This window comes from Pleurodeles waltl, chromosome 12, assembly GCF_031143425.1.
Source record: "Pleurodeles waltl isolate 20211129_DDA chromosome 12, aPleWal1.hap1.20221129, whole genome shotgun sequence".
Taxonomy (NCBI): Eukaryota; Metazoa; Chordata; class Amphibia; order Caudata; family Salamandridae; genus Pleurodeles; species Pleurodeles waltl.
The window spans coordinates 604,221,725-604,244,886 of record NC_090451.1 but is presented as its reverse complement, the minus strand read 5'-3'; the positions used below and the strand labels follow the sequence as shown (position 1 = coordinate 604,244,886).

Genomic DNA, 23,162 nt, shown 5'->3' with positions numbered 1-23,162 from the left:
AGGTGTTAAAGGGGGTCGTAGGATAAGAAGTGGTGCTTACACCGGATATTATGGTTTTAGGTGTATCGGGGAGGGAGAAAGCTACAAAAAGCTTTTATTTTTATATCTATGGCTGTGTATAGACTGTGTTGCGTCTGTATGGTTAGCCTGTATGTCAGCACTGGTTGGGACGACTTATCTATTTATCATTTGGAGACTACACTGTATCAACGCAAGGAGAGGAAGGCTAGACTGAAGGGGCAGATAATGTTTTTTGGGGGATTGGGTCAGGTCTGGGTAGTGGCTCAGGGAAAGGAAAACAGGGCACAAAGCACTTTAATCTGAATGTATTGTATTGCTGGTTTATGATCTCTCTTCTCCCTATTGTAATTGTCTTTCTCTTCTGCATTAAAATAAATTTAAAAAAGGAATCCTATAATACATATAATTATGTAATCCCTGTATAAACATCAGTTTCTAATTTCTTTATAATACAGGGATTACAGAATCCTATGTATACATGGCAGTCACTAATTCCTTTATAATCAGTGATTTGTGACATATCCAGTCGCCTATTAAAAGAAAAGATGTCTGAGCTCACTTACTGTACGTTGTTACAGCCAAGTTCTGACGTGTAAATGCTTGCTGCTGGTACATTGCTTTCCTTTTAATTTTTTTCTGTTCAATGTATGTCATGGTATGTTGTGCATTACAGGTTTATGTAACTTGTCTGCCAGCAATTCTTAACCTGTGGTCTCTGGACTCATTGGAGGCTCACAACTTCTTCACGGGTTAGGGGCACAGGGTCTGTAAATTTCCAGAAAAGTACAGAATATTAGTGTCTGCTTTACCGTTGGACTGTCACCATACTGGGCCCCAAGTTTAAGAGCACTCCCATTTAAAATATCATACAGGGTTGCAGGCTTATGCTGCAGAGTTCCTTGTGTGAGAGGTCTGAGTTTGGTCTTGAAGTTTTGGTTCATCACAGAGACCGGGTTTATAAAGGGTATACACATAACAAAGCTAAAATGAACATTTTAAAGTACATTGTAAATTTGAAGCAGCTTGATACTGGAATTGAATTGTAAGCATTCTCAGCCCCTAGACATGCAGTCCATGTATAGCAGCACCAGTCACTGCGTTGTAAACATTTTCAGTTCCTATACTATACTGAGTTGGCCATGTAGTGCCTTGTAAGCATACACATCACCTGTACTTTTGATCAGGTTGCGAACCTTGAGTAAATCGGTTCCAGTCACTGCATTGTAAGTGTACACAGCTCCCATACCCTGTACAGGCAATGTAGTGAATTGTACGGATACGCAACCCCTGTACTCTTGTGGAGTGCATTATAAACGTACACCGCCTCTCTACAGGCTGTGGAGTGCATTGTAAGCGTACACAGCCCCTCTTCTCTGTGCTTGCAGTGCGTTTTATTTGTCCACAGATCCTGTACTCTGTGCAGGTTGTGGAGTGCATGTACAACGGTGCCAGTCGCTTGATAGTGAGCATATACAGCCCCTTTACTCTGCAGGCCATGCAGAACATTGTAAGGCATGCAGCAGGACTTCAGTGCCTTGTGAGACACCCATATGTACAGAAAAATAAACCTAATACTTACCCTCTCAGTTCCACCCTCACCATTCTATTCCTACTCTAAAAACCACTAAACAGAAGAAATCATGAGCACAAACAGAGCACAACTAATGCACTTGGAATTAAAATTACTAACCTACTACTTATCTCTTGGGCTACTGTGTACAGTGCTACTTGCCGCTGTGCACTTCAGCGCCACGTCAGGGAGAGTAAGCGGTATCTAAATTAAATTTACAATTACAAATGTAATTGTATATATGCAGTTACAATTATGTCTGTTTTTGTGTATATATAAATTTGCATATACGTGATGTTTATTAGGGACCTGGTGTTCACTGGCAGATGGAGACAAAATAGAACAATCATTGCAGTGCAATATGTTTTGCGTTTGCTTGAGTTAAAGCTATTGGCATTGTAAATTCATAACTGGAATTTTCGTGCCACATAAATTGGTCAACCCTTTTCCTGCTTTATAATCCCTCCTGTCCTGCATATAACTAAAGCACTCCCATTTACTTTCTTCCTCTATCTGCAGCAAAAAAAAGAAAAATTGTAATTTAGCAGCCATATTTAAATCTGCCATGCTAACTCCAGTTTCACCACCCCAGCATCAGCTGTGTTATGAGTAAAAATGTTTGGTAAAAGTAATGTCCTGCAAGCATGGTGAGGTGAGTTTTCGTGTCGTGAATATTATCGTATGTTGACTGCAATGCTCAGAACAGCCCCTAGAGAAAACCACAATAAAAATAGCATTTGGAAGAAACACTGTCATATAACCATACAGTCAGCCCTTACGGAGTATAACTACATGAAAAAAGAATGGGAGAGACTAATGCAATGGAACCATATATTTAGCCCTTAAACGGGGTAGTGCATTACACATTTTCAAGGCTAACAAGCCCATTACAATGATATTGCAAACAAGGCCCTTAAAACACAAGCTGTTCCTTGCTGTAAAACAAACTTTCCAGCCACAACAGCACTTAAAAACATACTTGTGGAAGGGTATTTTTTTTTTTGTGGTTCCCACTAACCTAGTGTGGGGAAACTCCAGTCTACCCCAATTATTCACCCACTCTATCCAACCCCAGTCTGCTCCAATCTACTGCGGTCTGGTTTCCTATCGCCCCCCGCACCCAAACTCCACTGTAGTCTACCCCACTCAAACCTACCACAGATCTAATCTCTACTCCACTATAGCCCACTCCAATCTCTCTTCCACCAATCAACAAATGTCACAGGTTTTCGGTTATCACTGTTTTTACACTTTGATTGCATATCATTGCTGCCACATTACAAATGATGACCCTGCCCTAAAAAAAAAGTGACTGCAACAAACAGAGAACCAATTGCGATTCTCCTTTCTTCCTGTTGACCAGGAATACCTCCACTAAGGTGTTGAAGGGGTCTTACCCTAAGAGGGTTCTTTACTTTATGGAAGAGGAATCCTCACACACCTGAGTGTCATGCTTCATCGGCTTTCTGTCCCCAGTCAGGTAAGACAGTGCCACGAGGGCGGACTCAACCTCCGGATGGATTCAGAGCAGGAGGGAGTTATTAAATAAGTAATCTACTGGATAAAACTGGGATCCAGATAAACTAATCTTAACAATATCCTAGAGTACCCTTGCCTGTCAGCTTTATTGAAGGGGTACCACAGGTGATATTAAAAGCAGTAACAAAAACAAAGGATGGCTAATTGAGAAGTAGAACACAAACCGCCTAATATAAGGCCAATGTGTTTGCCTGAGACCTGCTAGCGCTTAGAAGAGAAGACATTCTTCAGGGCCATTGATCCCTACTCGTCTGCTGACTATTCAGCCCTAACCTCTATTTTTACGCAAGGGAAGCAAAATGCGTATAGGTCAGTTCTATCTGAGTGAAACTGAGTTTTTAAACCACCCTAACTTTGGGGGCTGTCAACTTCCTGGTCATAGAAAAGGACGATAACCTTTGTACTCTCACATACCCCAAAAGTTGCATTGTGCCTGGAGTCCTATTGGCTCCCACTCCTTGCTGAACTGCACTTGTCGTTCTGCACTTGTCTCCACACTCCTGTCAGGTCCATCTTATTAGTCACGGACTGAACCCCAAATATAAACTTTGTGTTTCATTTTTATTTTATTTAAAAAAAAAAAAAAACATTTAAAAAAAAAAAGGAAAAAAGCAAGCTTTGTTTGAGACAACTGACAGGGCTACATCCAGGTGTGCAGCCAATTCGTTATTGCATGGAATATATTTGTGGAACACCTTTCACCACTTAACACGTCGCATTACTAGTAACACATCATACTTGACTGACCACATACACAATTACTGGCTTGAACCTATACAGGGTGCGGTTTCCCCAATGTGGATAAGGCCACCCTTCTCCACCCCAGCTCTGTGCTGTACGAATCTCAATAGAAACTTTTACCTTAGTACATGTCATATGTGAATGCAAGTACATGCGTCAAATGTCCCACAGTCCAGTGACATCCCACAAAATCAACTCCACCTTGCATTCATCCTACAATCATTCAGCACACACTTCTCTTCAGTGTAGAACTTTAAACTGTTAAAACTTGATTATAACTATTGCGTTGATTATCCCAGATAAGATGACTGCTGTCCTATCCCCTTTGCAGACATTTGGCAAACACCTTACAACTGCTTGACCCATGGACTTTTACGTGAGGTCAGAGTAAGATCACAGGGCACAGCCCCTCTTTAGAACTCCTTTGTTTGCCAGTACCTAGCAAAGTGTACCAAAGAAATGTACGTATGACTATATTGTGCTAATCACTCTCCTGCATGCATGCATAATTCATGGTCTCTCCACTGTTTACCTGCACTTCACATTTGGAGAAATCCACACAACCAGGGCACTAAATTGCTGAAATGTCAATCCAGCCACAAATTAAATAATTGGACCAACTCCATAAGGCCTAGTAAATGGCAAATATGTGATCTCCGCTTCGTATGGAACCCAACCATCGGACGTCCAGTTTTCAATAAGAGACTGTTGGGATAGGAGTTTCTCCTACATAACTACCAGCTACCCTACTCTGAAACCGTATGAGTGGTGTATTCTGACATTTATCTTGGTTATGACAGCCTAATCTAGTGGGTGCACGAAGGCATATCCTTTGCGATGTGAGGTCCATTCCTGTGTTGAAACCATGTGTGTGCTTGTGATGACAGCTGACCCTGTCCTGGTTGTAACACAGTGGTGGTGGCAGTTTACAGTGCACTACAATTTGTAGTGTGACCAGACTTTTCTCCTGACCCCTCTTGTGTAAAGTTCCTCTTATTGTGAGACCCAGAACTTTGTTCTGACATTCTTTGTACATGTTGAGTGAGTACAGCGAGCATATGATAAATATGTGGTAGAAGAGCTGTGAGCAAGTGTTAACTTGAGTACTGAAGCCTGAGGGATCCGTTTTTAGTGGCCCTGGTGTACCATGATAAATGCGGGTGGGTGATAGATTTTCCATACAGTGGAAGTGTTTCGCCAGCATTCCAGTGGCTGGATGGTGAAGCCTCGGTGAGAATTGCAACAAGGCTGTCTTAAGACATTTCAAGAATGTTTGGTAGGCAAGGTACTGCTGATAAGCTCTTTCTATGTAGTGCCATTTTATTGATGGTAGTGGTGAGGTTTCTAGGCCAAGTCTGCCCTTTTTGTCTGCCTCGGATTTACAAAAACTGTCTGAAGCTTTAGAACCAGACAGTAGATCCACACCCCCTGTCTGAAATGTGTATAAAAGTAGGAGCCAAACCAATCCACTTTGTTCCACTTCAGTTTTCCGTGATTAAGGAAGGGAGAGTACTCTAGGGACTGCTGTTTTCTGGTGTGATTGACTCACTGTTTCCCAGAAGTGAGGTGATATCATTTGAAGTCTGCACTTTCTGCTGGAGGGACAGACACTTTCTACTGCCCGTAAGCATTCTTGTTGGAATAAGTCAGACCTGACCCTATGGGAGGAGAGACCCTGGAGGTAGAGAATCAGTGTGGTCACATCTTGAGAAATGCCCAGAGAAGGCAGATTCCACTACAGAGCGACCAATGTTGTGACTGGGTCTCTCTCTGTGTGGCTTCTGCCGCAAATTGCCCCAAAAGACTTCAAGCACAACTACTATCATATATGGTGGCAGCAACAATGGGCTACGATCTGTGATGGGGACAGTACTTAGACAGTAATAAGCTGCATTTGCTGCTGAAGCGGCCAGGCCAGTCCTAAACTTTGATAAAGCCAAAGAAGCTTCACTGAATCAGCCCAGGTAGGCAGCAACTGCTAAGCTGTAGGACCAGTCACCACTTGGGTGAAGGAGACAACTGGTTAAGATGCAGAGCTGCAACTTCGGAACCAGCTGGAGTATGAGAACTTGACTCATTGACAAAATCAGTATGTGGGATATGAGCTATTATACTTAGTTGCAGCCCTCAACCTTGTGGGGGAGGCAAGGGCGCTATAGTGAAATATTTTCCACATGTCTAAATCATACGTCTGCCACAGAGTACTGGGGTTTATAGTTACCAGGGTTGCCCAGTTTAGGAGAATAATGGAAAAGCGGGGTGTAGTGCTTACTGTAGAGATACCTTCCTGTATTGGCTAATCAATACAATTTTAAGGTATTTAGTTTTATGCAAATAAAGTGATTTCCTTTGAATAAAAGACCATGACCAGGCTGGCCATTATGTTAGCATTTGTTGGGTGACTTGTGTTCTGAGTAAGTGCCTGCCTGAGGAGCCTGTGACTGCTCACCCATGCTACTCCAAGAGTCAAGTAAGAAAGGTTTGAACTTTGCCCAGTTTGCACAGTCCTAGTAGGATGGACCAAAGGCAAACTCTGTCAACTGCTGCAGTTAAGGCCTGGTAGCTCATCTGCTTGATGTCAATATTTTGCTAACTAACCTGAGTAAGGCTGCCTTTTGTAGGGAAAATTGCCTTATTGCATCTACTATTTGAACAATTAAATTGATGAAATCCAGGAGTTGGTAGTTCAACCTAAGTATGATAACTTTATCTCAGTCACTGGCTTTACACACTTTGACTTGCTGGCTAGACAAAGCAAGTTTGAGAGGAGCAGTAGAACATTTCTGGACACATGCTTCTAGGTGTACAGAATTTTTCATACTTCAAGATTTGTTTTAAATCCATGTTTAATATCAAAATGTAAAATGTTTATGCTTCCTTATCTCTAGATTGATGAGATTCCGGAGTCTGCAGTGAAGGCTACCTCTGGTAGATATCAAGTCTTTTTCTTTGGAACCCATGAAACGTAAGTAGACCAGTAAACTGAGGCATTTACAGATAGAAGTTGGATTTTTTTTTTTATAGCTCAAGATTGTTTTGTAAAACATGACAAAAAAGCTGCGTAAGTTGGGTCCTAAGATATGGCCACAAACTCAGCAAGAACACGTATAATGATAACGTTGTCTGATATACATCAAAACCCTCCTTAAATTCTATTACAATCATATATGTTCTTAAAATTAGATCTCCATAAAATATATATGAATATCTGTTTTATAGTGTGCATGCCCCTCATCTTAAACAGTAGAAGAGAAATGAAATAAAATTAAGGCAAGTGTAAATTTAGGGGAGAGAATAATGGCCCAGTGCTGACATAAATTTAGACGTCTGTCTGGTATTGAGCCAATAATGAAAAAAAGTATGTGTGTATATATATGTGTGTGTATATATAATTATAGTATGTATGTGTTTATGTAGCATTTCCTTTTTTCAGATAAAACAGATCATACCTGGTACAACACCACCCATGGGAATATTTACATTTCAATAGAGAAGGGCAAACATTGGCCTTCTCTGCAATTCTGCTATTTTGCAATTCTAATAGTCCCCTTGCCTCAAAGCAGTTTAATTACAGCCGCTGCCTTGAAGAACTTTTCTTTGATGGATACTCCTGCTGTGACTTGTGGGTCGCGATAAGCCCCTTAATATGCCCCTAAATACATCTGCAAGTTCTTTAGGTCCCCTATATACTTTGGACCTAATTCCACTCTGCTTTTGGGACTATAGCTCATCACATATTGAATTCACTATCTCCTGTATATTGTTGTGTACTGACCAGCACATTCTCAGCCAAATTACGAACAAGGTGCCTATCCAGGCCACCACTGTGATCTGTGTGGAACGGGGGTTTTGTAGCATGAATCCTTCTGGATTCACATGTTGTACATCTGTTGTGCCATATAGTGGTTGGGTCCGGAAACCTGTTGGTCCTTCTCCCTCCCATTTCATTTAATTCCTTTTTTTTATTTTGTGGGCGTCCTCTAGCACAGTTTGATGGTTTGTCAGATGGTGCCCTAGAAGTTCTGTGCGCGGTAGCCATCTTCAGACTTTTATTTTGTTCCCATTTGAGGAAGCGCAGTGGAGGAGCTTGAAAGAATCTTTGGAAAAATGAGAAGCCTTCTCAACCCTGACACAAGACCCTGCCAGTAAAACCCACGTGGCTGGAGAATGAAGTGTACTGATGCTGCAGAGGCTCATGGCAAATACCCTTTGAGTTCTGCCTAAACTACCGCCAAGAGTTTGTACAGGGGAATCCACATAAGGTCTGCAATCTGTGCCTGCCGAAAGACTGAGGGTGAAGATGGAGAAGCCTGTGCCACATTTGTGTAGAAGACAGCCAAAGTATGACTCTGATAAAGACTAGCACACCAAATTGTGGTTAGCACCCTCTAAAATCCCTGAAAACCATGGCCATTCAGTCAAGTCAAGGAGAACATTAAGGAGGCTGAACCAGCGCAGGGAGGGAAGTCTGACACCGAAGGCACCACACCCCGACGCCAAAGAAGGGAAGCATTGAGGAAGGGGACTAAAGATGCTGAAAGAAAACAAACATAGGGAACCGTGGAGGTCCCGACCTAAGGACACCTATGGGGCAAGCCTTTGGCAAAACCCTTGTCACTAACTGGTGCCTGAGAGGGAGTGAAGGAGAAGAGCAAGGACACTAAAGCGGGGGAATCCACTGTTAATGAAAAATAAGACACCTCACACTAGATGCCCTGAACTAAGGGTGCTCAAGCTTGAATGGAAAAAGCAAAGGCTTGCAGCTGAAATGGCAGCCTTTCCCCAGAGGAGGGAGTTCAATGAATCTTTTATATAATTTTGTTTGACCTTGGATCTGTGGAGGTTGAGCAGGAAGACATGAGGCTCCCTCAACCCTGAGGAAGCAGGGGGGAGGGGGGGAGGGGAGGAGTTCTTTCAGTTGGAGGACAAGGCCATATCAATGGCAAGATCAAAGGACTGATGCAGCATCTCCCAGAGGAGTTGAGCAAGAGAGCCAAGGCTGTAGTCGGAAGGAAAACATCAGTAACTCCTGCCTCAAATCTGCCCTGGATATAGCAGACACAGCCAAGAAACAGATGTGTACAGGCATGCCATTGAGGAGACCCGTCTGGTAGAAGGTTCTCGGGCTTCAAAACAGGTACTGCCTTGAGAAATCCATATACCTTTTCATGGGCAGGACCCTTTTCGGACAGGCAGACTGACACACAACCAATGGCAACACACAGCAAAGCAGCCCTTTCGAGGAAGGCCAAGAGAAAGAGGCCAATTCCTGAAAAGGAGGGGAATCGACAAGCAAATGACTCACTCACCCCCACAGCCCCACCACAGACATGAGAGCGGTGTTGGGAGCGGGGGTGAGAGAGAGAGAGAGCGGTGTTGGGAGCGGGGGTGAGAGAGAGAGAGAGCGGTGTTGGGAATGGGGGTGAGAGAGAGAGAGAGCGGTGTTGGGAGTGGGGGTGAGAGAGAGAGTGATTCTCCTAGAGTGGAGGTCGGGCAACTGGATCTGAAACAGAAGTAGGGCTCCCAGTTTTATGGTATTTATATTTCCGTCTGTAGTTATCCATATTTATTTTGTGACTTATGACAGATGAGGCGATAACTCGTATATTTCGACTTTTATTTAAAGGAAAAAAGCACACTCATACTTTGATCACTGTCAGGTTTTTAGCACATCACACCCCCAAAAATAACACCAAATTAAACAATTAGAATAATATCACATTTACTTGTTGTGATATGCAGTGATTTAAGCAAATCTTATTGAGTTTCATAACTCCCCATGCTGACTGTACAGCTTTTTGTCTGACAGTCATTAATCTCAGCATGGAGTCACTCAAAAGAAGCCACATTATTTGTATTTTTTTTTGCTTTTAACATGGTTTCCCGTCTGTACTTTTTTCTGCCTGTATTTATCTGTAAAAATCTGCAAAACGGAAAACGGAGCCCAATAATAAGGCATGGTTACTTCATAGAACTATAGAAGCCACCACTGCATCACCGCATGTCCTTCCAAGGACAAAAACATTAAAGGTACTGCAACTCATTCAGTTAAAGGAAGTTAAAGAACTCATCCAAAAATGAGTCATGGAGAGAGTCCCTCCAAGGAAGGCCGGCAGTGGTATCTACTCACCTTACTTCACCAGACTTAACACGGAGGATGATCCTTGATCTCTGGTATGTTAAACAAGTTCATTCTGACTCAACACTTCAAAATGACAATGCTACAAGAGGCAATCTCACCCAAAAGGAAGAGGGATTACATGGCCACCTTGGATCACATACCAATAAACAAGGGACATGAGGCATCTCAGGTCAGTCCTGGACAGGGTACAGTACCAATTCAGAGTACTATCATTTGGGGTTTACAAATATCTAGTTGCAGTGGCAACACACTTGAAGACACATTATCAATGTCTACCCATATCTGATAGACTTCTAGCTGCAGATTCCTTATCTTTCAATTTCCCCAGGCTTCAGACTGGATCTAAAAAGATATTTTTTTGGGAGCAGAACACCTGCACTCAGGTAGGTGGTGTTGATCAGCTCCACGTGCATCATCCGAAGTGACGGCGTTGTACCCTCTATAGTTACCACCTAGGCACGCTTACATTACTTATTTTCTTTGCACGACCAGCCAACCAACGCTGACCTGGCTAAGCGCTCCCCCCTCAGTCACTTTTTTTAACTTGTTTTTTTTGATGTTTTGTTGAGTTTTTTTAGGTTTTTCTCCTACTGTGAAAGATGTAATCTAAGAAGACAAATTCAAGCCCTGCAGAGCCTTTCATTGGTCGATTTCTATGATGGACTGCAGCTTGTCTACCTGTGGTGTCTGGCATGCGACCAAGACCCGAAGTTGAGCTCAGAGTGCCGCAATATGCTTCTGAAAGCTTTGAGGGAGCGGGCCTTAAAGCTCATGATGGCCAGGCATGTGACTCTGCACTAATCGAGGTCTCTATCTGGAGAAAGGTCCCGGGACTGGTCGCAGAGCTAGAGTCATCGTTCCATTCCAAGTACTCGACTGTAGGAGAAAGTCAAGGCACTAGTAAAGACACCCCCCTCCCCCCCCCCCTTTACACCTTAAGAAATTCTTAGGCCATGCGCTTCATCTTTGGGTGGCCTGATCTCTGACACACCTTCAGGTTTGCACATTTTGCGGTGGCCCTGTATGGTTCTACGACTCAGACCCTGGCTCCTGGAATCCATTTCTAGATCTGGCACAGACGTTCAATCTTGACCTTACCTGATGCTGGCACTCCCAGCACCTACCAGTGGTGCCCTACCCATTGTGATCCCTGTCAGACACAGACCCGGAGGGGTGTCGCCTTACAGCAGCAGAAACTTTGCTTCCTCCATCAGATCCTGTTCCCAAGGATTAGGACTCAGGGAGGGCTGGGAGAAGTCGCTGGACCCTGCAAAATAGCCATGCAAAGACCCAAATATGGACTGGTGTAAGGAACTGGGTCAAGCTAGTGGATTGGCTATTTCACCAGATTCTGGTCTGCTTCCTCCCTCTACCGTGGCTACAGACCAGTGAGCCTCGTATGCAACGGTGGTGCAGAGGGTGGCTGAGGTCATTGACATTCAGCTGACCAGTGGGAGCAATCAAACATGTTGACAGATGTTGCAGTTGGGAATTTCGTTGTCCAGACTCTTCCTCCCACTCAATGACACACTCACTGGCATCCTTTTGGGGACTTGGTCCAAATCCAACACATGGACTCCTGTGAATAGGACGCTCGCCCACTGCCCTGCCCCGGGGGACTGAACCTCAACATCCCAAGGTGCATTCCCTGCTGTCCCTCTGGATGGGTAATCCAAGAGGCTGAACTCTTGGTGGAAGAAGTTTTCTTCCACCAGCCTTGCTTTGAAGGCTCCGAAGACTGCATGCCTTTTGGACCCTTACTGTCCCACTCTGTGGGACAATGGTGCGCAAGTGGTGCCACAGGTCCTGGAGAAGGCCCTGGCAGCGCATTCTCGGGCTGTTGCTGATGAGGAAAATTACGCAAATTTCACAATTCAATGTGGACTTGACACTGCTGGTTTACTTGATGGCGGTTTCATAGAGGGTGGCCCTGGTGCACCACGCCTGGTTGAGGACAACTAGTTTTTTTAGGGGATGCCCAGGCTTCCCTTATGGACATGCCCTTTGATGGCACCCGTCTCTTTGGAGAAAAAGCAGATTTGTTGTTCGAGTGCTTGAAGGACCATCGTGCTATGGCCAGATCCTTGGCCTCTATGCAGGCCTGCATCACATTTTTTTGCGCTTTGGTGGCTAAGTAAGGGGCTTCCAGCCTCGCCAATTCCCTCCCAGCCACCATGCTGTGAATGCTCCCCAGCCTCTATGCGGCTAAAGGTATGGTACCCACAGGCCTACTGGGGTCAGGTTTCCAGCTGTCTGGTCAGTCCACCCTGATTCTTCCCTATCACCCCCTCCTTGGTAGTAGCTGTATCCTCCAAGCCTTCCTAATCCTCCCCTTTACCATCATGGGTATCTAGTTTGCGGCAGGATTAAGCATCACCCGCCACACTGGCAGTCCAGAACATCAGACAGGTAGAGTATTGCAGATTGTCCGGAGTGACAACTCCCTTCCCTTCGAGACAGCCGCCATCTCACGACCAGCTGACAGACCGTCCTTTCTCTGGTGCCAAAAATAGGCTGTGGTTGCTATTCCTGCTAGATATTGGTTCCCCACAAATGCCTTCATCCTTTTCTAGATCTTTGAGCCCTCAACTCCTTCGTCAAGAAAGAGAACTTCAGAATGATTATGTTGGCTGAGTTCTTGTCTACCCTGTGCCCAGGAGACTGGATGGTAGCATTAAATTTGCAGGATGCCTATTTCGAAATTCCTGTCCTGCCTGCTCACTGGCGCTATCTGTGGTTTACGGTAGGCCGCAAGCTTTATTATTATTTTATTCTTTTTTTTTCCCACCGGGCTCCCTTTTGGCCTTACCAAAACATCTTTGTTGTTCACCAAAGTAATGGTGGTAGTTGCAGCCCATCTGCAGAGATCAGGGGTGCCAGTCCTCCCCTATCTCGATGACAAGCTGCTGAAGGCGGGCTCTTCCCAGGCTGTTGTCCTACCTTCAGACTATGGTGAACCTTCTGCACTCGCTGGGGCTCACTATCAACGTGCCAAAGTCACACCTGACTACCTCTCAGATGGTCCCTTTCATGAGAGTTGTTCTGGACACAATGCAGTTTCAGACACATCTTCCTGATTGGTGAGTCCAAGATATTTGGGCTGTGATACAGATTATTATTTTTTTCCTTTTTCTAAAGCCACTAGCCTAGATTTCAGCGAGACCGACTGAGGCTGCTGGGCCTCCATGCCTCCTACTAGTGACATGCCAGGTTGCTTATGTGTGCTCTGCAGTGTGACCTGAAGTTCCAGTGGGTGCAGCATCAGGGCAATCTCTTACATGGTTCAGATCTCAGAGGGAACACTGCAAGATCTGCAGTGGTGGCTGTTGGACCTGGCTTTTTGACAGGGTCATCCCCAAACTTTTTGCCTCCTTCCTCCCATTTTTTTCTGACCTGTTGTTGTTGGCTTTTGACCTCTGGGCACTTTGCCACTGCTAACCAGTGCTAAAGTGCATATGCTCTCTGTGTAAAACTCCTAAATTCGTTTTTACACTACTGTGAGGCCTGCTCCCTTCATAGGCTAACATTGGGGCTGCTCTCATACATTGTTGAAGTGGCAGCTGCTAATCTGAAAGGAGCAGGAAGGTCATATTTAGTATGGCCAGAATGGTAATATAAAATCCTGCTGACTGGTGAAGTCGGATTTAATGTTACTATTCTAGAAATGCCACTTTTAGAAAGTGAGCATTTCTTTGCACTAAAACCTTGTTGTGCCCTTCAATCCACGTCTGGCTAGGTTTAGTTGACAGCTCCTTGTGCCTTCACTCAGACACACCCCAAACACAGGGTGCTCAGCCTCACTTGCATACATCTGCATTTTAAATGGGTCTTCCTGGGCTGGGAGGATGGAGGGCCTGCCCTCACACAAAGGACTGCCACACCCCCTACTGGGACTCTGGCAGACAGGATTGAACTGAAAGGGGGCTTGGTGCATTTCTTAGACACTCTTTGAAGTCACCCCCACTTCAAAGGCACAACTTAGTATAAAACAGGGCCTCTGCCCTACCTCATCAGACACTTGCTGGAGAAGGAACTTGAACCAGAAACTACATCCTGCCAAGAGGAACTGCCTGGCTGCTCAAAGGACTCACCTGTCTGCTTTTCTACAAAGGACTGCTGCCTTGCTGTTGGCCTGCTGCCTTGCTGAACTCTTGTCTGGCTGTAAAAGTGCTCTCCAAGGGCTTGGATAGAGCTTGCCTCCTGTTCCTTGAAGTCTCAGGACCAAAAAGACTTCTCGCTTTCACTTGGACGCTCCGTGCGCTGAAATTTTCGACGCACAGCTTACTCCGCGGCAAGAAAAACACTGCACACGACGCTGATCGACGCAACGCTTTAGGGGTGACCGAAACTTTGACGCACGGCCTCGCAAGAACAACGCCGCCTGACTTCCAAGGAGAAATCGATGCGATGCCTGCCGTGAGATCAAAACTTCGACACGCAGCCCCGCAGAATGACGCGCAGCTGGAAAACAAGCAGGAGAATCCACGCACAGACCTGGGCCATCTGGTAATCCCCGCGATCCACAGAAAGACTGTCCGCGCGCCGGAAAACGACTCACGACTTCCCCGTGTGGAAAATAACGACGCAAGTCTGTGTGTGCTGGGGAGAAATCGACGCACACACCATTTTTCCACGTATCTCTTCTTCTGTGGCCCTCTGAGGAGATTTCCCACCAGAAACCAGGTACTTTGTGCTTGAAAGACACTTTATATCACTTTTCAGTGATATCTTTACAAATTCATATTGCAACTTTGATCGTTTTGACCTGCAAATACCCAGATAAATATTATATATTTTTCTAAACACTGTGTGGTGTATTTTTGTGGTGTTATACTATGGTGTTGTATGATTTATTGCACAAATGCTTTACACATTGCCTTCTAAGTTAAGCCTGACTGCTCGTGCCAAGCTACCGGAGGGTGAGCACAGGCTGATTTTGGATTGTGTGTGACTTACCCTGACTAGAGTGAGGGTTCTTGCTTGGACAGAGGGCAACCTGACTGCCAACCAAAAAACCCATTTCTAACAGTGGCTAATTGGGTTAGGGGCAGACATCCCTCTCCCATCCCCAACCAAATCTGTCGATAGTGATGGATAAGTCACTCTTGGTATGAGGTGGCCATCTGGGACAGGTGGAGTCTAGAATCCACATCAGTATGCAGGAGCTCTGAGTGATCTGACTGGCATTGAAAGCCTTTATATCCTCCATCGAGGGAAGGCTAGTGCTTGTGTTCAGGCAACACCACTGCCATGTGGTACTGCAACAAGTAGGGTGGGATCGTGGACTCCATGTGAAGAGGCCCTGCATCTCTGGACTTTGCTGGAACAGCAGGGCATATCCATGGTGGCACAAGTCCTGGAGGGCTCTCTAAATGCCAAGGCAGACAAACTCAGCAGTCGATGCCTAGCAGATCACAAATGGATACTCCACCCAGAGGTGGCACAAGGTCTTTCTCAGCAGTGGGGAGAGCCTTGGTTAGATCTGTAGGCGATGTTTCTTCACCCAAACCTGTCAACTCTCCGCCTTCTTGCATGCAGATGAAGTGGCAGCAGTAGGCTGCTTTCGACCTTCCTCCTAAAGTCTTCCAAGTCATTCTGACAGCCAGCTGTCTCTCACCCAAGACAGTATAAGCCTGTACTCAGGAAAAAAACTGTGGTGTGCAGACAAACATGTTGATCCTCTTTCTAAAGTTTTGCTCTTTATTCTTTCCCTTGCTCTACTCTAGGCACTCTTAAGGACTTTCTGCCTGCTTGATTAACCCTCCTTGTTTATGTCCCCTATGGCACATAGGTTTTTAAAGGGTCTTGTTCATCTTTTACCTCCTTCACCATGCTTCAGTGGGATCTCAACCTGGTCTTAACACTCACAATGCGTGCTCCTTTTGAGCCTCTCAACAGGTTTCTGGCATTGAAAATAGCCTTCACTATTGTAATTACATCTGCCTGCAGTGTGAAAGAGCTGCAGGCCTTTTCGAAGCTGCCTTACCTCTATCTACCCTGACAAACTGGTACTTTGCATAAGGGCCTCCTACTGAAAGTTGGCACCTTATTTCATGTAAGCCATTCAATCACACTACCTACCTTTTTTTTTTTTTTTGCTCCTTCACATCCCTCTAAAAAAGTGGAGCGACTCCCCTGTGTGGATTCCGTTTTGTCGTTCTATCTTGACCGCACACAAGAGTTGCAGGTGGATGACCAACACCTCATGGGGTATGTTGGTGCAAAGAAAGGTCGAGCAATACAGAAACTGACTATTTCTAGATGGGTCGTACTCTGCATAAAAAATATGCTGCTCATTGGCCAAGAATCATCCTCCTGGTGACTTGTGTGCTCATTCCACAAGAGATACTACTGCGACTACTGCATTAAATTGCGGAGTTCTGTCCCGGACATCTGCCAGAAAGCAATGTGGGCATCTCTGCTCACATTTAGCAATCCGTGTCTGAACGTTCAGGTTTGTAGGGATGAGCACTTTGCCCATCCAGTCCTACAGGACTTATTGTTTGACATTGGTCCTCAGAACCCACCTCTGGGGAGGTATTGCTTTGGTATCTATTCAAAGGTAAGGCCTCTGGGGCTGTCAGATGAACAAGTTACTTACCTTCGGTAACGCTTTATCTGGTAGAGACTATCTAGCTGCATATTCCTTAACAATCAACTCCTCCTTCCTGCTCTGCAAATAGATTTCTGGGGACGGGGCTGATCCCTTTCAGGGCCGTGGTTGTTCACACCAGTGGTTAGTGCGCTTCATGGCTCGGTGCTTCAGTTTCTTTTCACGACTTTCCACACCAGGTGTCAGCGTCCCAAGGTGGCACCTATATAGGTACTGCAATGTTGCTTCTGTGACAAATGCACTGGAGCCGATAGATGCCACATAATGGCTGCTACGGAAAAATCTTCCTGATCCAGTCTAATGCCTGGGGAAATTCAAATGGAAGGATTCTCAGTCTAGATAGTCTCTATCAGATAAAGTGTTACCGAATAACTTGTTCACTTAGATTATTGACTGGTCAATGCAAAGTTGAAATAAAAATCCCACCAAGACACGCACACAGTAATTGCAAGGTTTCGATTTAGTCATGAACCACAAGTATTTACCACAACCAGAACAAGTAAAAGTATTCCTAGGAGAATAGGCATACTGAGTCCTCAAGAGAATGGCAGTTGCAGAGCACACTTAGCTTTATCAGAAGGGACATTCTGTGTCATGAAATTGGGCATGATGGCATCATGCATTCCCCTCATACCGCATGCAAGATTGCACATTCGCCCCATACAGGAACAGATCTACAAAAGATAGTCAAACAGTCTGCCTTCCTAATGACGATCATGCCCTTGTGCAGCGTCCCAGAGCTGTGAGCATTGATGATCTAAGAACAATACCTTCAAATTCACAAGGTTGTCCTATGAACAAACCCACAGTTCATGTGGTGTATGAATTCCACGTCAGCCAAAGCATCCAACTACCACCATTTTTCCAGCATTCAGAGCTTCAGGTCAAGAAGGCGCTTCACACATTGGACGTATGAAGAACGTTCATGTATTACCTACAAAAGACAGACAATTCAGAAAGGAAACCAACTTTTTGTTTTTTTTCGCCAGGACAAGCAAAAGAAAACCAATGACAAAAGGAAAAATTGTACAATGGATAAGGGAGACTTTACCAACCTGCTTCACAAGGATGGGAAAGGCACTACCAGCATGCCCCAGGGTGCACTTTACCATGACGAAGGGTGCATCCCTAGTATTCTTAGCAAATGTATTGATTAGTAACATCTGCATTGCTGCGACTTGGTCATCCCACACACCTCTACGAAATACTACTGTGTGGACATCCAGACAAACAAGGAAACACAGGTTGGTCAAAGTGCTTTAACACTTGTTTGCCAACACATCCACATTTCAGCCCAGCCTACCCAAAGAACAAAATACTGCTATGTAATTAGATGCCTATCATGTGAAACCTGAAAAGGATTCATGCTGCAAAACAAAATGGTTACTGTGTTTTGCAGCCTGAAGAATTTTCTCAATTCACCAACCACTACTCCCCCCCCCCCCCCCCCCCCCCCGGAATGAATGAATGAATGAATGAAGTAAGACACAGAGGGATGAGGCGAACGAACATTCAAGGCAAGAGAAAACCCCCCCCCCCCCCCCCCCCCCCCAAAAAAAATTTGTAGAAAAAGATATATAACAGATAATCAGAAGATGGCAACCACGCACAGGAAGTTCCAGGGTGCTGTCTGATTTCATACAGGAGATGGACTTACCAACAAGAGGTAGTTGACCCCACAACAACAAAAAACATTTGCAATGCAACAGGTCTCGCATTTGCTTGTTAGAGCTATTAGCGTTGCAAACTCCAAACCAGACTTTTCTTGCCATATAAATTGCAATAGTTTTTTTTCTTTCAATCGCACTATGTAAAACCCAGCACGATTGTGCTGAAATTAAAAAAACAAAAAAACGATTGCGCTGCATGGAAAATAGTCGTGCAGAAACCAGGCTGAAAAAATGGAGCCTCGTATGTGTTAAGTAGTTGGCCGGTGTGCTCGAGGAGGGCTATCAATCAAATAAAAATTTTTTGTAGAGCGCGCTACTCACCCGTGAGGGTCTCAAGGTGCTGGAGGAGGGGAGACGGGGGGCAGGGAGGGGAAATAGTTGGGGGGGAGGGTGGTCACTGATCGAACAACCATGTCTTGAGGTTCTTTCTGAAGACCAGTAGGTCTTTAGTTTTGCGAAGGTCGGTGGAGTGGGAGTTCCAGGTTTTGGGGGCGAGGTAGGAGAAAGACCTGCCTCCTGTGGTGGTGCGCTGGATGTGGGGGACTGTGGCTAGGGCGAGGTCGGCTGATCGGAGGTTGCGTGTGGGAGTGTGGAAGTTAACTCTTTCATTGAGGTAGGTTGGGCCGGTGTTGTGGAGAGATTTGTGTGCGTGGATGAGGATCTTGATTGTGATTCTCTTGTCTATGGGGAGCCAGTGAAGGGATTTGAGGTGTGGTGAGATTCGTTCGTGGCTGGGGAGGCCAAGGACTAGGTGTGCAGCTGTGTTCTGGATTCTCTGGAGTTTGAGTTTGAGTGTGGTGCCGGCGTAGAGGGCGTTACCGTAGACCAGTCTGCTGCTGAGTGCGTGGGTGACTGTCTTTCTGTTTTCTGGGGGAATCCATTTGAAGTATTTTTTTTTTTTTGGGAGTGTGTGGAAGCAGGAGGTGGTTAGAACATTGATTTGCTGTGTCATGGAGAAGCAGGGCTCAAGGATGATGCCGAAGTTGCATGCGTGGGTTGCGGGGGTGGGAGCGGGGCCTAGGGCGGTGGGCCACCAGGAGTCGTCCCATGTGGTTTTGTTGGGGCCGAAGATGATCTCTGTTTTGTTGGAGTTGACCTTGAGGTGGTTAGTAGTCATCCAGATGGCTGTGTCGAGGAGAGCGGCGTGTAGGTTGGTTTTGGCGGTGGTGGGGTTGAGGGAGAGGATGAGTTGGGTGTCCTCTGCATAGGAGAGGATAGTGATTCGTGTGCTCGGAGGATGTTGGCTAGGGGGATCATGTAGATGTTGAAGAGTGTGGGGCTGAGGGAGGACCATTGGGGGACTCTGCAGGTGATCTTGGTAGTGTTGGAGTGGAAGGGCGGAAGGCGGACTCTCTGGGTCCGGTCGGTGAGGAAGGAGGTGAGCCAGTCTAAGGCTTTGTGGCGAATTCCTATGTTGTGGAGGAGTGTGTGGTGGCAGACTCTGTCAAAGGCTGCGGAGAGGTCTAGGAGGATGAGTGCGACGGTCTTGCCTTTGTCGACTTTAGTCCTGATATCGTCAGTGCATATGATGGCGGTTTCTGTGCTGTTTTTCTTGCGGAACCCAGATTGTGAGGGGTCAAGAGTGTTGTTTGCTTCGAGGAAGTGGGATAGGCGGGTGTTGACTAATTTCTCTGCAACTTTGGCAGGGAAAGGGAGGAGGGAGATGGGGCGGGAGTTAGAGGATCTCTGGGTCGCCTTTTTTCTTTTTTTAGGAGAGCGGTGATTTCCGTGTGCTTCCAGGCGTCTGGGTAGGTGGCGGAGTCGAAAGAAGAGTTGATTATGTTGTAGAGTATGGGGGCGATGGTAGAGCTAGCTTTGTAGATGTGGTGTGGACAGGGGTCAGAGGGGGAACCGGAGTGGATGGAGTTTATGGTTTTTTTCGGTTTCTTCGTGTGTGGTGGGGGTCCATGTGCAGAGTGTGGTGGGGGGGGGGGGGTCCTGAGTGGGGGTTGGGTTGGGTGAGTGAGGGGTGTGTTGTGGGTGTGTGGTATGAAGCTGTTGTGGATGTCCAGGATTTTGTGGAGGAAGTGGTTGGAAAGGGTGTCACATATGGGCCAGTTGGGAGTTTAGCTGTTCTGTGGGGATCTTGTCCCACACACATGCAGTAGGGTGTGGTGAAGAAGTGGATGCAGCAGTGGTCAGTCCAGAGGAGTTTGGTGGTGTGGGTGTAGGCTATGTGTTGGCTTGAGGTGAAAATTGCGTTGGGTGGGTGCGGTGACCAGTTGTTTAAGTCCGAGGTTGTCTATGAGGGAGGTAGTGTTATCTTGTGGGTTTTCTAAGTGAAAGTTGAAATCACCGAAGATGATGTAGTCTGTGGAGGTGAGGGCGTGCGAGCTGATGCTGTCGGCGATGGTGTTGCAGAAGGCGGGTCGTGGTCTGTAGATTAGTGTACCTCTGAGGGTGGAGGAGTTGTTAATGTGGATGTGTTCAGTGTTGTCGATAGTGTCTTGGGAGCTGGTGGTGACTTTGATGGTGTCTCTGTGTAGGATGGCGATGCCACCGCCTGGCCTGTTGAGGCGGTCTTTGTGTGGGAGTTTGTATCCCTTGGGGGTGGCTATGGCTATGTCTGGTTCTGAGGAGGGGTTGGTCCAGGTTTCCATGAGGAAGGCAATGTCAGGTGAGTGTGATTTGGTCCCAGAGTTCTGTGGCATGTTTGTGAAGGGAGCGGATGTTGAGGAGCAGGTAGTTAAGGTGGTTGTGGTGGGTGGTGCGTGTGGGTGTTGTTGCGGGTTGTGTTCTGGTGTGTTGCGGGGCTGGTTGGTGGGGGCAGGGTGGGTGAGTTTTGTGTTGGGGGTGTTGTGTTTGTTGAAGGTGGGGTCGCTATGGTTGGTGTGTGGTGTGAGGGATGACGAGCAGGAGAAGCAGCAAGTGTGGCAGGTGAAGGGGCCATGAGTGTGTGTGTGTGGGGCTAGATGTGCATGTGGGGTGGGGACCTGGGTTGAGAGAGTGGATGGTGAGGGGGGAGGGGAGTAGGTGTGTCCGAGAGGGGTTTTGGCGCTGGGCGCGGTCCAGGCGCGGATGGGCTTGCCTTTGGCGTGGCTGCATCTGCCATAAGAGGATGGGGGGTGGGAGTGGCAGCTGGGAGGCGGGAGGGCCTGTCGAATGAGAGGGCTGGGGGGTGGGGCTGCATTGGCGGGAAATTAACAAACAAGCGGTGAGGCGGAGGGGGGAGGCTGGAGGGGACGCAGCGGCAGGGAAATTAACAAAGCGGTGAGAAGGAGGGGGAGGGGCTGCAGGGGGTGCAGTGGCGGGAAAATAGCAAAAGAAGCAGTGAGGGGGGGGGGCCGCAGGGGATGCAGCGGCAGGGAAGGAGTAAGCAGAAGTGTGGAGTGGAGGTGGAGCGGAAGGCCGGGCGGGGAGCGACCTGCCTGCAGTAGCAGGGTCAAAGGGCTAAACACCGGAAAAGGCATGATGTACGTATGCCTTTCACTAATTAAATCAAGCGGATTTTAAAAGGCTAGCCCAGGAACTAATGAAAGTGACAGGTGTGGCAATGGTGTGGTTAAAAGCCCAAAGAGATTACAGCAGGGATGGTGCGCTTGTGCACTCTTTACTAAAGTGAAGGGAAGGACAAACACTTCCGGACCCAACCGCCATATGACCAAATAGATGCTCATCATGTGAATCCAGAAAATTCTTCGGGTTTCAAAACTACTGTTACTGGGAAGTAGTCATTTTGTTTTGCCCTCCTGAAAGCTCAGGCATCCAGAATGTAGTAATAAATCGCTGTGCATAGTGGTGCCTCTAGAATTAATGTCCTCCCGCAAAGCAATTTACCCACTGCTCCTGTTTAGTTTTATATTGTGAAGTTCTGAAAAGCATGCCTATGAGTTGTGCACCCCCACCCCCTCCCAACCTTTGATTCAGAAGAACAAGGACCATGTAATGAACGTCTAACGCAACCATGCACGGCTGAGACTTGGTCCATGCACTGGTTTGGCTGAAACTGCATTGTCTGCAGCATACACATTAACTCTGAAATTTTGTGTTAGTTTGAGCTGCAGAAAGTGTAGGAGTGTAGATCCAAAACTTAAATGAGGCTGCCGCTTCTCATGATGCACTGCCAGGATCATGAAGTTAATCTTCAATTCCTACTGCGTACATGTCGAAAGGAAGATTTGAACTTGCTGTACAGAATCAAGGTGAGACTTGTCAAATTCAACCGTACAAAACACGATCCAGACCTATTGAGCTGTGCTCCTTTCTATCCCCCAAAGGCGAAAATGAACTAGAACCGCTCGCGCTGCACAGAACCCAAAGTCAAAGTGCATTTTGCAACTTTCACGTTCTTAACAGGAATACAGTATGCACTGTTTTTAAGTAAAGAAATGGCCACATGTTTGGTAAAATTAATGCTTCTAAATAAACAAAGCAAATCCCACTTGCAAACGGCCCAAAGCATCCTGCAGGTCATAAAGTTTATTTTACTTTTACTACCGCAGCTTTTACTTCATACAGCAGAAGAGTTTGCTGACAACAAAATACCTATAGCTAAATGTTAGGGGATTTTTTTTCCCCCCTGGACCACGTGGAGTAGGGTATGCCTGGATCATACTATGACACATTTATTCGGTTCAATCCCATTCCTCCTTTTTTTTTATTTTTATTTTTTAAACTTTGTTTTCTCATATTGTCAACACCTCTCTGGTTAGTTGCACGCCGTGCATCCAGGTGTTACCCCAGGGCTCCATACTCTCACGCATCATGTTCATTTTATGCATGGAATCTATGGGGGAAGCGACCACTGACCCTCGGGTAGGTCGCTCCCCTGCTCACGCAGCGCCTCCAGTCCCTGACTGCCTTCCTCTCCTGTGAGTGTGCTCCCCCCTTCTTGCCCGTGTACCCTGAGTGCTTGAGCTTGTGCTG

The 23,162-nt window shown here is 46.3% G+C and overlaps 1 protein-coding gene across 1 annotated transcript in view; it reads left to right on the top strand.

Moving 5' to 3' along the window:
* Nucleotides 1-23,162, top strand: part of HDGF (heparin binding growth factor) — an 81,946-nt gene that overhangs the window by 8,112 nt on the left and 50,672 nt on the right. Inside the window, exon 2 of the mRNA XM_069217847.1 lies at nucleotides 6,760-6,836. Within this exon, the coding sequence (XP_069073948.1) occupies nucleotides 6,760-6,836 (77 nt within the window). The remainder of the gene's footprint in view (nucleotides 1-6,759; nucleotides 6,837-23,162) is intronic.